Here is a 14,951-nt window from a genome sequence, read left to right as displayed (position 1 = left end):
GCCCCCCCCCCCCCGAGAATAGGTCCCAGAGGAGTTTCTCTCCCAGAGCTCCAGCCAGGCAACCTGTTTCAGCTCCCAGGATGCCAGCGGCGACAGCTACCTGGTGAGCACAACCTAAGGACCGGGAGGCACAGGGACAGGCTGTGGACATGCAGCCTGAGCAGCCCCCGAGGCAGCTGGCAGGAAACGAGGGCAGAGAAGGGAAACCCACAGGCCCAACATCTGTAGGTGGCGAAGCCCAGAGGCTTGGTGACACTAACGGCCAGTAACTGTGAGGTGTCTGCTCGCTGCAGGCAGATCCTGGGCTGGGCTATTTTTAATCTAACATACGGAAAATACTGGTCTGGAAGCTGAAGTAGCTCCTCCTCCTGGCCTCCTCCTGCTCCTCAGAAAGCCCCCCTCTGGGACACCCGCCAGGTTTGTCACATGGACGCCCAAAGGGGAAAGAGCAAAGACTAGTCTTGCACCTTCTCTTGGGGTTGCTGGCCTCCACCCTCCAGGTCAACTATCTTCAGGCATATTCCCGGAAGCCCCAGAATACTGTATTTTTTCCCAGTGAGTCTCTTGGAACAAGCAGGCTCACGACAGATTTGTGTTTTGCTACGACAGGGTGTGGGACTTCAGCGCTCTTGAACTGCGAAGTGGTCCTAACTGGCCTTAAGACCGTCTTGAGGTCCTTGGTGAGAGGGCAGGAGAGCCACCTTGCCTCTGCGGGTGGATGGTCTCAGGCTCTGCGATGAGCAGGCCTTGTACCTCACAGACACCAAGCACTTGGCCAAGCTGAGGTGGGGAGAGTGTTCGTTCTGCCAGGCACAGCCTGGGGGGGCTGAAGCCTTTTTCCACCCTCCTATGACCTCCTGGATCGGAGAAAACTTGTGGTAATGATGCCCAGATACTGACAGGGAAGTGAGGACCAGGAGGTGGTGGGACCCTCAAGGTGACCTCCACCCAGCAAGGTCTGGGGACAGTGCATTGCGTCTGCTGCAGACAGAACAGGACAGCTGGGGCACATCCTAGCCCACCAGGCATTCTCACTGTCCTGTGCGTTTGTTTTCCCATGGGCAGAGTAGAGCGTGGCTGGCTGGAGGGGAAATGGGGTGCCTGGGATAAGCTGTGTGCCTATGGCCGGGATGGGCTGTACAAAGAGACAGGGAGGGGCTCACTTCCAGGACTGACACTGTATTGGGTGGTCAGATACTGTGGCATGGGGCCCAAAGGTGGCTTTGAGACAGCAGCTGAGGAGTAAGGAAGGAGAGGATATGGGAGTGGCATGCCCAGTAGTATGCTTGCCAGTATAACGCTGAGAGCACCCCCAGACTCAGGAGAGGTATCAGCCCTAATGATCCACGGAAGACATGAGGAAATGCAAATTCTGGGTGCTTTTGCTTTGCACTATAGCAAAATTTAGGCACGTGAGCATTCCATACATGCAATGAAAGCAGGATCAGTATGGAACACAGGTCTAAATATGGGGCCATGCCAAGCTATTCTTTCACACGTCTGCCTTTTAAAAAGTTTTATCAATTCCCCTCTCTCTCCCTCTGCTCTAGTTTATGAGGTGAAACTAGGTCATGCTGCTTCTCCTCCAGCTTCATGGGGACCTTGATCAGACCAATGAAGTGATACTGACGTTAGTCCAAAACCCCCTTTAAACTTTTCACTTCAGACAGGCCATGACACTTTATGCTGACCTGCGGCTGCAGAACCACACGTGTCGAATAAAATGGCACACTTTGATCCATGATGGCAACACCTAAGAGCGCTCACAGAATTCAGCTTTTATTGTGGCATATGAGGGTCACGCAGTCTCATTCATCTATGAATAAGGTTTTTTCTAAACCCAGAGATCACTTTTGAAATTTAAATATATAACAAAAAGTGAGCTATAACTTAAGCAGGGAAAAGTGAGTGGCAAATAAAAGCAAAAAAAAAAAAAAAAAGTGAGATTTGCCTAAGGACAAATACCAATATCAGGGCTGCAGTGGACAGGGGGAGAACAACGCGGGCCAGCAGCAAGGTGGGCACCTGAACCTGAGATTCCCCCATTAAAGCAAGGACAGTGAAGAAGAAAACCTCTTCAACTCCGGAGAACAGTGTTCCTAGCATAGAACACTCAGGAGTCCCACAGATGAATATCAATCAAATATGAGCTCAAAAAGATCACCCAAAACATAAGGAAACAGGAGCTATAAGAAAGAGGTCAGGGAGGGAAAAAGAGCAGGAGAGACAGAGATTTATACACCTAAGGACTTTCTGTATTGGAATAATCAGATACAGAATATAAGCTAACTATACATGAAATATTCAAAGAGACAAAAGATGGAATCACAAAAACTAGCAAGCAATAAGATACTCTCAAAAATATAGAGGACTATTTGAGAAACAACAAAAACAAATGGAATTTCTAGAAATTTTTTAAAAATATAACTGATGGAAAAAAAACAGTGGATGGGTTTAAAGTAGATTAGATACAGATGAGGTAAAAATTAATGAACTGGAAGACAAATCCAAGAATATTACATAGTTCAGTGCAAAGAGAAAAGGCAATAGAAACTAAGAAAGAATAGAGGATGAATTAAGAAGGTCTAAAACACGTTTAATAGGAGCCTCTGAAGGAAGAAATGATAAGAAAGAAGGATGATAATACTTGAAAAAAATAGATGAGTATTTTCCAGAACTGATGAAAGAATCCATGGTTGTAGGAAGCACAGATACAGGACAACAACTGGCTTAGCTTTAAACATATTACCTTGTTCATCTCTGTAATAACTCAGGTAATACAGTAGTTTCCTCTTTTTATCATTCAGTAAGCTGAGGCCAGAAAAATGAATTAAGCTATCTAAATCACAGAGCTGTTAAGTGGCTGTGCTTGCCTGAACTTAAGTTTCTACAAATAGAAGCAGTTTCAAGGTTAACTCTGTCTCAACCAGTCAAATAATACAGGGACATTCCCTAATGCACATATGGTTAAAGACCCTCCAATGAACTTGGAAAATCTCAAATGATCACTATTCTTAACATAGCTTAGGTAGGCATCCAGCATCTTGAGCAGGCTCAAATGTGGTCCTCAGACCAGCATCACTTGAGAACTTGTTAGAAATCCAAATTCCTGAGATATAACTCAGGCCTAGTGAGTTAAAAACTGGGGGGTGGGGGGGGGTGTGGTTTGACCCAGCAATCTGTGCTTTAACCAGCATCCAGGTGGTTTGCACACAAACAGAAGGTTGAGAATCACTGCTTACATCATCTGCTCTGGACTTTGTATCCATCCTGTGGAACCCCACTGAAGGTACTGTTTTCATTCTTCATCCTTTCTCCTAGTTTACATTTGTTCCTTGCTCATGGGGAATACAAGTGTATATTCTTACAAGCTATCTCAATGCCTCTGAAAAAATGTAGCATATTCTGAATACATTTTATCCTGGTTACCTTACACTGAGTTGTACTTGCACTGAAAAAGATTACTAATAGCTATTTCCAAAGAGAGGCATCCACCTGCCATCCAGTATACCTGATGGGGAAGGGGGAGAGGGAGGGGGAGAGCATTGGTGAAAGGTATTGTTCTAATATTCAAGGATGGCCAGTATGTCGCCCAGTGTCCCCAAGCCAGATCCAACCTGGACAAGGACCACATGGTTTAGCACATTCCTGATTCGGGGTGGACACAACACTTTTCCTTAGAAAGCCACTGTCACCAAATCTTCTAGTACACAGTTGTGTACAGAATGGTGTATGCCCTCATTGGACCATCTGTGCATGTTGCTCATTGTTTTACCTGTAGGTTCTCCTGGAAGGCCTCCTACAGGGCCCTGAACATTAGAGGAATGAATAAGTGAATGAATGTGTGTGTGTGTGTACGCATACATATGTGTAAAGGAGGAGAGGGTGTGAGGGGCATCAGGCTATAATGGAGAAGGATATGGTGGGGAAGGGAAAGGAAGAAAAGGGAGGAAGGGAGAAAACAATGAGAATGTCATACTCCATCTAGAAAATGGCTAATGAAGAAGGGATGACTCAAAGATTAAAGTGTTTATTTCTCCTTGAAAGGGACAGGGGAAGGAAGATCTGGGGTACCTGGATTTCAGATGCAGAGCACATAAGAGCACATCACACAGGGAACTCAATTGTTCTGCAGGGCTGGAAAGGTGGTTGACTGTGGAGGGCATGTGAAGGATAAATGGCACCACTACTTGGTACCTGCTCAGAGGCCTCTGCACTGTCTTGTTTCTCTGCATACAGGGCCCCAGGCTACCTGGGATGACTGTCACATATTAAAGAGCTGTCATGAGAAAAGCACGGGTTGAGAAGTCCCACCCATCATATGCAACAACCACAGGCCAGCGCAGGGTGCTGAGGCCCACCCCCAACTGCAGGGGAGGTAACGCTCTATGACCTCAGGACCCGCGAAGCCCACAGATCACAGCTCGTACACTCCCCAGCACGTGTGCCTCTCAGACCCTCGGACTCCAACTCTCCTGGGCTTCCTCTAGGCCTTTGTTCTCACCTTCCTGCCCTGCCCACACTACTCAGCTATGGCATGGGCAACACTCGCTCTTGACTTCTGCAAACTACTGTCCTGGTCTAAGACCTGACTCTCTGCCATCTCTCCCCCTGCAGAACCCTCATTCCCCTCTCTTCACAATCCAGGGGGCCAGCCCAGAGGTCAGGGTCTTCCTCAGGACCTCACAAGTCTCCCAGACCTGACTGCACCACTGGTTTGGCCCAGGAGACTTGACCTGGCAGCACCTCGTCCCCACCTGCTCTCCTGGGATCTCCTTCAATCCCCTCCACCTCTTAGTCCCATGGCAATGCTGGCCTGGTGTTCACCAAGCATTTCCAAAATAAGACCTGCAGTCAGCACCTCTTGCCTTCCACCATTCTCACCCAGCCGCCCCAGCACTCATGCTGCTGTGGCTCTTCCTCCCTCCTGATGGAGTCCAGACTGCCTTACTACCACCTCAACCTCAGCTAAATCTAATCAGCCGGTTTAAGGATCATTTGGCAAATATTACAGTTGGTGTGTAAATAGGATGACCATCTGGTCTGGGACAGCCCTGCTGACCCCTGCTGTACCCCCTCCCATCATGCTATCGGCCCCCTTTCCCTCTCCCTGAGTGGACAATCCATTCCCCAGTCCACCCCTTAGGGTCAGGAGGGACTTCCTGTCTGGTTGGACAGCCTTTCCTTCACACAGCTTGTCACTCCTGCCCTGCTCCTGGGCCAGGCCATGCTCAGGTGGCAGTGTTGACCCCTAAGACTCTGCACTGACACTTCCTCCTGCCCAGGACCACTTTCTTTTCTTTCTCTACTGATTCTCTTCTCCTCACTGCTCAGAACACAGCTGAAATGTCCCTTTCCCCAGAAAAAGATTCCTACAACTGAGACCTGTTCTGAGCACTGGGGCTCCACCCATGAAGATGGAGGCCGGTCCCTGTACTTGGGCATGCAGAACAAGTGGGACTGACGGACAACAAACAAGTGAACAGAAATAAAGATACCAACAGTGTCATTAGATGGGACCACCGTGATGGATGGAGTGGGACATGTAGTCACACGTCACACACTTTGCAGTATGTGTTTCTGAATTTAATATCTTCCCCTAGGCTGTAAGCACGGTGCAGGCAGGGACTAAAGTCTATCTTGTTTGTCACAGTCCTATCACAATGCCTGGCACACATCTGGTGGAATGCATTATTTTGTGTAATGAAAGGCTATTTTTGCAGCTTTTTTTTTTTTTTAACAGCATACTTCTAAAGTCAGAGAATAAGAACTACAGTGAAAATGGCATTGGCGACTTACTGGTTTGATGACTCCTTTGACAAATCTGAGATATTATCTTTTCTGTGCCATGTTAATTCAGCCATTTGGAGAGCTGCCATCTGTGTATTTTAAAGGTCACCTAGAACTCACTCTTGACTGTAAGACTTACAAGGACTTTTAGCCAAAAACAATAAAATGTTTTACTGGGTACTAAGCACAAAGTAAGTGACAATTCCATTGTTTTTCGTTTGCACAGCATGGAAATTTTAGAGCGTTTTTGTTCTGAGATCCCTTACATGATGACACGAAGGGACTAGTACATTACATTTCAGCAGATGTGATGTGCTCTTGGAGCAGCACTTGTGAATGTGAGCTCTGAGCTGTCCTGCATGAACCACATGGTAAGATATTTCTGAACTGGACAGTAAGAGAACCATTGACCACAGCCCGTCCCCACGGCCTCGTTCGTCCCAAGCAGGGCCCAGCAGTGTGACCACATGGCCTTAGAGTTTTGTATGATTTGTAAAAGATATTTAATAACAGCCTGAGAAGACCACTCTTTCTTCCACTCCAACTTCCTTTTCCAGAGTTGCCAATGATCCTTAAAATGGACGTGCGTTACTCAGAATGAGGTGTGAGCCTAGAGGAAGGACTGAGTTTTCTGTTTTCAAAATGAAGAAAATACTACCAAATTATTGTCAAATGAAGAGGCAAACACTATACCGTCAAAAGATGTAGAAAATAAAAGGTGCTATAGACACGTGTCAGGAACTTAAGTAAAAATAAAAATATTACTTTTTCTAAATTTTGTATGTTTAAGGTATTGATCAGTTTTTTAAAAATTGTAAATCATTGTGATTTTTTTCTCACTCTAACATATACTGTATTGTGTACCTAATTTTGTGTTCTTTCTTAAAGAGGGTCTCCAAATTATATATGCTTTGGACCCCACCAATTCTGGATCCTTCCTTTGTGGGGAGAGGATACAACATTTTCGGAAAGTAAGCTTTGTTTCTCTTTCCTAACAAATCCATTTTGTAGTCACACCTGAGCTGTGGCTAATTTCTCAAAATGGCAAACTGTGCTGTCATATGAGGCCTCAGAGAGCTGAGGGGACTCATCCCCAACACAGCCTGTCCACTCTGCCTCTGTCCCTGATGTCACGAATGAGGCAGAGCTCCAGCCCTGACCCACAGGACCTGGGCTGAGGGTCCCTGTCTGGTGTTCCCATCTGGCCAGCCAGACCCCAGACACAGGCAGGTGCCTTAGTCAGAATATCACAGGCTAAGGGGCTTAAACAACAGACGTTTCTTTCTCTCAGTTCTGGAGGCTGGAAGTCTCAGATCACGATGCTGGCAAAAGCCTGTTTCCTGGCATGTAGACGGCCGCCACCTGGCTGTATGCTCACATATGTGGCCCTGCCTCTCTCATGCAGGCAGAGTCCAGCCTCCTCCTTTTCATAGATAATCCCATCATGGGGCCCCATCTTCATGGCTTCGTCTAAACCTAATCATCTCTCAAAGGTCGCACCTCCAAATCTGTTACACTGGGGGTTGGGGCTTCAACATACAAATCTGTGGGGACACAAACATTCAGCCCATCATAGCAAGTGATGAAAAGCCACCTCTAGAAATGCCACAGATGACTTCAAGGGAGGGTCTATAGGCCACACTGTCCATCTCCTCTGTAAAGAGCCTTTATTCTCCAAGGACAGTACAAAGTCCCTGACAGCCACTCTTCACAAAGCCACTCCTGAACAGTCCCACCCGAGCTGTGTGGACAGGACACAAGAGCGGGGGAGTGGGCATTCTGAGTGATGTGCCCTGGCACCACGCCTTGCATGGGGAGAACGGTGGAGCCAGAGACAGTGGACGCCCTGGACGTGGCTTTTGCTTCTGCTTCCTCTCAGCTCAGACATGCCAGGGACACCGCATTCCAGCTCTCATCTCCTACTTGCCTGACAGCCTTGGGCAAGCTCCTCTGTGCCTAAGTCCTTGTCTGAAAACCAAGGGATTTAGGCCATTAGCAGTGAGGTCCCTTCTGGCTCAGGGGTTCTGCTACCGCAAATGGATTTCATACCATAGTTCAAGAGGAGAGAAAACATGCACAGTGTGGCCGGTGAGCATGCTCACTTCTGCACCTCTGCACTGGCTCTTTTCTTTTCTTTTTTTTTTAACATCTTTATTGGAGTATAATTGCTTTACACTGTTGTGTTAGTTTCTGCTGTATAACAAAGTGAATCAGCTATACATATATCAGTGAATAACATATATCAGTGTATAACAAAGTGAATCAGTATACATATATCCCTATATCCCCTCCCTCTTGCGTCTCCCTCCCTCCCACCCTCCCTATCACACCCCTCTAGGCGGTCACAAAGCACCGAGCTGATCTCCCTGTGCTATGCGGCTGCTTCCCACTAGCTATCTGCCTTACGTTTGGTAGGGTATATATGTCCATGCAATTCTTTTAAAAGTTCTCTTTCTCCGCCTCCCTCTATAAACTCTCTAAGTAAGATGACCGTTTAGTTGCCACTATTTCCAGGTTTGATTGCTCAGCCGTAAAAACTGTCATGATATCGGACACTGAGATGACTGTGGCCAGTGTGTGGTAATTATATTTCATTAAAATTCCTAGTATGCTTGCCAGTGAGAAGGTTTTCAAAGCCTCTAGATAATTACTCTATCTAATAGGGTCTATGACTTGTTCAGAGCGCGCAGGCTCAGTGGCCATGGCTCACGGGCCCAGCCGCTCCGCAGCATGTGGGATCTTCCCGGACTGGGGCACAAACCTGTGTCCGCTGCATCGGCAGGCAGACTCTCAACCACTGCGCCACCAGGGAAGCCCTGCACTGGCTCTTTTCTACACGCAGCCAGACGGGTCCCATTGCAGTTCAGTTGGATCCACCCTAACACCTTCCCGAAGCTGGAGAGACTGGTTTGCCCAAAACAAAGTCCTCCCAATGCCCAAGAGCCCTCACTAACCTGGCCCCCATCCTCCATTTCTCCCCCTCTCACTCTGCACGAGCCACAGTGGCCTCGTGGTGGCCTGGCCCTCCTAGCATACTCCTGGCCTCTGGGCACCCACACATGCTGTTCCCTCATCAGGATGGCTCCCAGCTGCTTTCAGGTCTCTGCTCAAATGTCTCTTTCACAGTCAGGCCCTTCCTTGCCATCCAGCATAAAACAGAACCCCCAACCACAGCATGCTCTAGTCCCTTCCTTAAATGCTCCGATGCGCTGTGCAGCTCTTGTTCAATCATTCAGTGTCTACTTCTGCCAGTGACACATGGGCCCCACAAGGCAGACGCCTCCGTCTCCAATGCCCAGGACGGAGCTGGTGTCCAGTGCCTCATGCAACTGTGGACACCAATAAATGCTGGTCCATAGATGGACGAGTCGGTTTAAATGACTTACAGTTGGTGTGTAAATAGGATGTGTAAATAGGGAAACCTGGATGAGGCCGGAGAAGACCCAGTTGGAAGGACCCCACAACTGTGGGGCTGTCCCAGGGTGGGTGCTCCCTGCAACACCCCCTTGTCTAAGTGGGGAGCAGGCGGTCTCCCTGAACGCAGCTGTTCCCCGGCGAGAGTCTGAGCGCAGGCTTCTGAACCGGTGAGAAGGCAGAGGCCTTGCTGTTTGGATAACCCAACTTGGGGCTGACTTAACATACCAGGATGCCATGTATGCAGTCCCATGACAGGTGTGTTGGAAATTATTCCTAAGAAGGTGGTAAAAGTTCAAACCTCAGGGGAAAATGAGCTGATAGGTGCCACACTGAGGGCAAAAAATATCCTTGTGTCCCATGATTTCTGCCAGTGGCCATTACTGCATCCACTAAGCCATCATCCCAGTCATTCTGTGTGCCAGCCTGGGCTGCTCTGGACTTGTTTTTAGGAACTTTTTTTTTTTTTTTTAAAGAGTATTGTGTTTAAGATCATTTCTTAAATAATAGGGATTATGGGAAAGTCTGAGGAAAATTCTTTACAAAGATGGGTACTCAGAGAAAACACTTCAATTCTAGGAGAAGTTTACAGTGCCAGCTGGGTGTGACTCCACATCCTTGGTCATGGGGCTACACTGCTGTGTAAATGTCCGAGGCCAGATTGGGGCACCCAGTCAGCATGTCCAGGGCGGAGTCACTGAGCAGTGACAAACACAGGTGAGCATGCCTTGGCTGGCAGCCCCCCTGCATCCCACCAGCCACAGCACCTCGGGGGAATGAGGTCGACACCTGTCCGAGACAGCTCCTTGCCCTCTCTGGACCACCGACCCTGCCCCGAGGCAGCCTGCATCTCCAGCACCTCCAGGATTGAGGTGCACTGAGCACTGAGGATAAGAGTGAGAAGGCCTTGAGACACACACCTCATTTCTGAGATTATGAGGCCAGAGTCTGCACACCTGCTTGTGATCAAGTTCCTGCACTATCCTTTCATGTGAGCGACTCCCAGCAAATTTTCTTTACTATCCATCCTATTGGTACTTCTCCCCAAAGAGAAGAAAAGTCTGAGATCTTGGGGCAAATGTGAGCAAACACACTGCAGTATTTTTAGCTTGGACGGATAGCCACAGATAGTGTTATGCATCCCATGTTTGTCATTAAAAGCAGAATACGTGGCTGAATAGATATTCTTCAATGATGTCCCTTGGTGCCCAAGAAAAGTGTTCACTTTGGGGCCATACTGGGCAAAACAAATGTTGAATTCCATGAGATGGCTTCAATTTGAGATGTCTGTGCAGCCAACCAACACACGTGTTTTGATGATAGCACATGATCCCTTCCCCAGGGTCACCAGGACTCCAGGAATGTGGAGGCTGAGCTACCCCTAACTGTCCAAGCAGGCCTGGAGCTACTGGGTGAAGGAAAACGACATAATACTTACAAAAACTTTCCATTTGTCTTCGATCCTATCAGGACAATCTGCTCAGATTCATCCCGAGAGATTTTTCCGTGGAACCAGGGCATTTTTTCATGGGCTGTGGTGGCGATCAGCTTCTCCAGCTGAGGTTTCTGGCTGATAATGGCCTGCTCGAGAGCTTGACCCTGCCACGTGGAGAAGAGAGTGAAGCCATACCAAGCGAAAGTGACGAGAAAGACGCAGAAAGCATTTCCAATCTATCCTAAGTCTTGACATGGTAAAATGTAATCACATTTATTTATGTGTTTGTATGTTCATTCAATAAATAAAGCCAATAGATCTTATATATTATTCAAGTGCCTTCAAGTATATAACTAACAAAGTAGATTTTAGGATACAGAGGTGGGCATTTTAAAAGCCACATTGGGCTTCACAAACCATCTGGTATAATCCATGAAGTCTAGAGAATGGTCTTCCTGCCCTCTTCCAATCAGTTGTCTCCTAGAACTGATTGTTCTGTGTTAGACCCTGATCACATAATAACAATCAGGAAGATGTAAGACGTGCTTTTTCCTGTCTGCCTCTACAAGGCTTCACTCTGAGCACTTACACATGTTGCTGCCTGTAACTGCAAGAGATGTGAACACAGAAAGAGGAGATAAACCTTGACAACATGGAAAACAAAAATGAGAAAAAGGCTGACAGCTGGGTGATTTTGCTTCTTCAACTGTTCTTAGTGGGAGAGAAATAGATCTTTCACAGTAGTAAATAAACAACCTGAGCTGACTATTCCAAGTTATAAAAAAGAATCAGAAGTGAAAATAAAAACATAACCAACCCACATGAGGAGATGGAAGGGGGGAGGGAAGGCAGAAGGGAAGGTGAATTTGAAAATTTTGTCATGCTTCACAGATGGAATGAAAAACAAAAGCAGTAATAGTTACGTACCAGAGAGGCATCCGATTCAAACTGAGCAGAGGGCAAAAGCAAAAGGGTGTGGAATACTACTCGGCCATAATAAAGAATGGACCCCTGACACACAGCTGACTCACGAATGCATTATGCGGAGTGTAAGAAGCTGGTCTGAAAAGGCTACATGCTGCGTGAGTCCATTTATATGCATTCTGGACAAGGCAAAACTATAGGGACAGAAATCAGATGAGGAGTTGCCGGGGGCTGGGGTTGGGAGTGAACATGAGGATGCTTGATGGGTGATGGAACTGTTGCATGCCTTGACTGGGGTGGGGGGCTACATGATGCCATGTGATTGTCAAAAAATCATAGAACCATATACCTAAAAGGGATGAATTTCACGGTGTGTAAATTACACCTCAATAAATCTGATTTTAAAAAAGAGTAAAAAGATGGTCTAAGACTTATGTAATGAATACTGATGAAAAATACTGAATACATAGTATCTGTTTGCAAGACTGAATTCAGTGCAGAACATATTAAAGGAGTAAAGAAGTCGGTGTATAGAATCCTCAGAAAGCCTGTACTGTCATACATCCACATGGATATATAGAAAACATACATCCAGGAAACACAAGGAAATGGTTGAACACGTGGGTCTGAGCAGGAGACCATCAGCCAGCCTGGTGGCTCCTGATATGAAGTGCTGTTGAGAGTGTGGCAGGAATGTAAGTTGTCACAACCTCTGGGACCTTTCTGGATGACAACCTGTCAATATGTCCAAATCCTTCACTGTGGCAAATCCAACCTGTTCAGGGTTATCCTGCTGATGCTGCATAAAGCGTTAGGAGAATGCTACTAGCAGGATTATTTATAAACAATGAAGGTGTCCATCAATAGGTACTAGTAAAATAAATTATGGTGCACAGGAGGGACCATCAGGCAGCCAGTAACAGGCTGATGCAGCTGTGTGTCTGTCAACATGGAAAGTTCTGCAAGAGATATTATGAAGGTGCGAAATCAAGTGCCAATCAGTGTGTTCAGTATGACCCTCTTGGGTAAATAAAAACCAGTATATGTCTGTGATGCCGCTCTGAAAGGGCCCAGCACGAATTGGGTAACAGTGGTTTCCTGTGGTGGAGAAACCCACATGGCTGGCACAGTAGAGGCCCACCCTCTCAAGTGTGACCGCAAAAGAGGAAAGGCTGTCTTCTTGGAGTGAGGCATTTGGGGGCCCACGCTGATGACTAAGGAATAGGTTGCTTATCTGAGGCACCACTGCATGGCTCTCATGCAACTGGGTGCCTGTGTGGAATTCCAGGGCCCGCGAGCACACGAGACCGTGCACTGCCGCCGCCAGGGGACCGGCTGCTGCCCACCTGTAGGTTCCACGTCTGTTTCACATACTCCCGGATGAGGTTCTCCTTCAGGTCCTCAAAGGGGCCGGTTTTGGGCTGCACCCCGGGCGGCCGGTTGAAGGGCTTCTTGAGGAGGCAGATGAGGCCATCCAGCTCCTGGGAGTGGTAGTGGCAAAGGTCGGCGGGGCTTCCGTGGGCCCTGCCGCCCGAGATGGCATAGGTCCCGTTTAGCTCCCGCTCAATGGTGTAGTGATGCGCCTTCCGGTCGTGCGCCACAGACAGGGCGAAGCCGCCCAGGTAGTTGCGGCTCTGGCGCAGCAGGTAGAGCCCGTCACTCATGCCCCCCTGGGCCAGGTAGTCTTCTGCCTCCTCCCGGGTGATGTTGCCGAAGAAGAAGGGCAGGTGGTTAGCGCTGTCGCCCATCCCTGCGCCTTCCCCTCAAGTGTCCACCTGGCAAAACAAAGACGGGGCAGTGGTCAGGACCTGAGCGGCACAACGCTGTTAGAGCACCGACCCTTCAGATAAGGAGGCAAGTCCTCCCGCCAGGCGGAAGCTCTTCCCTCTGGGACTCGGGTCTAGAGCCTGAACTAACTGTGCCCTCGCCCTTTCTGCCCACATAACCATTACATTTCCAAACACACCCTCTCAGTATTGAACCAAGAAATAGAGCATTGGACCAATGCAGTCAAATTAATCTTTTGTGTGGGGGGGGGGAGGCAGGGGGCGGGGAAGAGAATTCTAAGAGACAAACTAAAAAGAGAAGTCCCCTTGCAAAATAGGGCTAAGGAGCTCTCTGTCAGTGGGGCACAGGGGCAGAACCCAGATGAGCCCCTTGTTCTCTGGAGATACAGACAGTTGTCAAGAACACTCATGCTGGTCAGGGTTATGTGCAGTGAGGATGTCACTGGACTCCTTCTATGTGAACATTGAGGGTCTACTGCATCACATGCTATAGCTGGACACCAGAGAACTAAGCACTGGCCACGTTTATAGATGTCAAACCTCTGGCCAGGAGGTCGGACGGGCAAGTGGCTGCCCTGAGGCATGAAAGTGCCATCCTCCCAGAGCCCCAGGCCTCAGAGACACACTGTCCCCTTCCCACCTTCCTCCGGACCACTTCCTGGCACCCGCCTTGTACCATCTGCCGGAACAGTATCAAAGAAATAGTGCAGGTTCCACATTTGATGAGGACACCTGTCACCAAAAACAGATACTTCTTGCACTAAACAGACACACACTTCAGAGGGGAAGTGTGAAGGCAGTGAATGCAACTTGACAAGAAGACTGTTTGATCATTTGTGGTTGTAGATGAGAAGGATCCATATTGCCAGTCCAAAAAGTATCCAAAATAGTGTATATTTTAACCAAAAGGGGCTTTTCATCAATGGAAATGTATCTAGATGACTGCATCTGTGCATCTAGGGAGCAAAGCACATACCCCTTCATGTTACACACACAGACATACACACAGACACCCAAAGAAACACACACAGACTCACACACCACACACACAGAGACATAGATACACACACACATGATTATGTAAAACAGCCTCTTCTCAACAGGACTTACCTTACAAAAGACAGTAGAACATAGTGCCTGCCTGGTAGAGGTAACAGAATTTTCTCCAGGCAATACTGCCAAATCAGTATTCCTGAGGGAGCCCCCCAAAAGACATGGGTTTTATTATAATTTGATTGTACAAATAATTTTCTCATTTGCTTCTCTTAATATTTGACTATCAATCATTAATTTTTCTTTGTCAAAGTTTCTAAACATTCACCTTCCAGCAAGGTTTTGTTTTCTCTTATAAGTACCATCCATATTTGCTCTTAAAGCAAAGACATCTGTTATTAACCAAAAGACATCCCTGGAAAGACGGCAGTAGTTCCCTTCTGCTTCTTTCTTCTTCTCAGGCTAATCCCTCTATGCCATTTGTGTTACAGTTTCAGCCCCTGCCCCACCCCCCACCCCCCAAAGAGTGAGGGATCTGGCCTCCTTTCTCATGCTCCACTCTGTTCCTGCCGTGGGTCTTCCAGCGCCTCACCTATTTGTCGTGCACA

At 47.7% G+C, this 14,951-nt stretch overlaps 1 protein-coding gene across 7 annotated transcripts in view; it reads right to left on the bottom strand.

Moving 5' to 3' along the window:
• SYK (spleen associated tyrosine kinase) overlaps positions 1 to 13,311 on the bottom strand; it is a 62,089-nt gene extending 48,778 nt beyond the window's left edge. For all 7 annotated transcript variants that reach the window (XM_007445630.1, XM_007445631.1, XM_007445625.1 and 4 more), the window contains exons 1-2: positions 12,910 to 13,311; positions 10,643 to 10,803 (exon numbers count right to left, since the gene is read on the bottom strand). In XM_007445630.1, the coding sequence (XP_007445692.1) occupies positions 10,643 to 10,803; positions 12,910 to 13,311 (563 nt within the window). The remainder of the gene's footprint in view (positions 1 to 10,642; positions 10,804 to 12,909) is intronic.
• Between the last annotated feature and the right edge of the window lie 1,640 nt (positions 13,312 to 14,951).

This window comes from Lipotes vexillifer, unplaced genomic scaffold, assembly GCF_000442215.2.
Source record: "Lipotes vexillifer unplaced genomic scaffold, Lipotes_vexillifer_v1.1 scaffold72, whole genome shotgun sequence".
Taxonomy (NCBI): Eukaryota; Metazoa; Chordata; class Mammalia; order Artiodactyla; family Lipotidae; genus Lipotes; species Lipotes vexillifer.
This window is presented reverse-complemented; position numbering and strand designations above follow the sequence as displayed.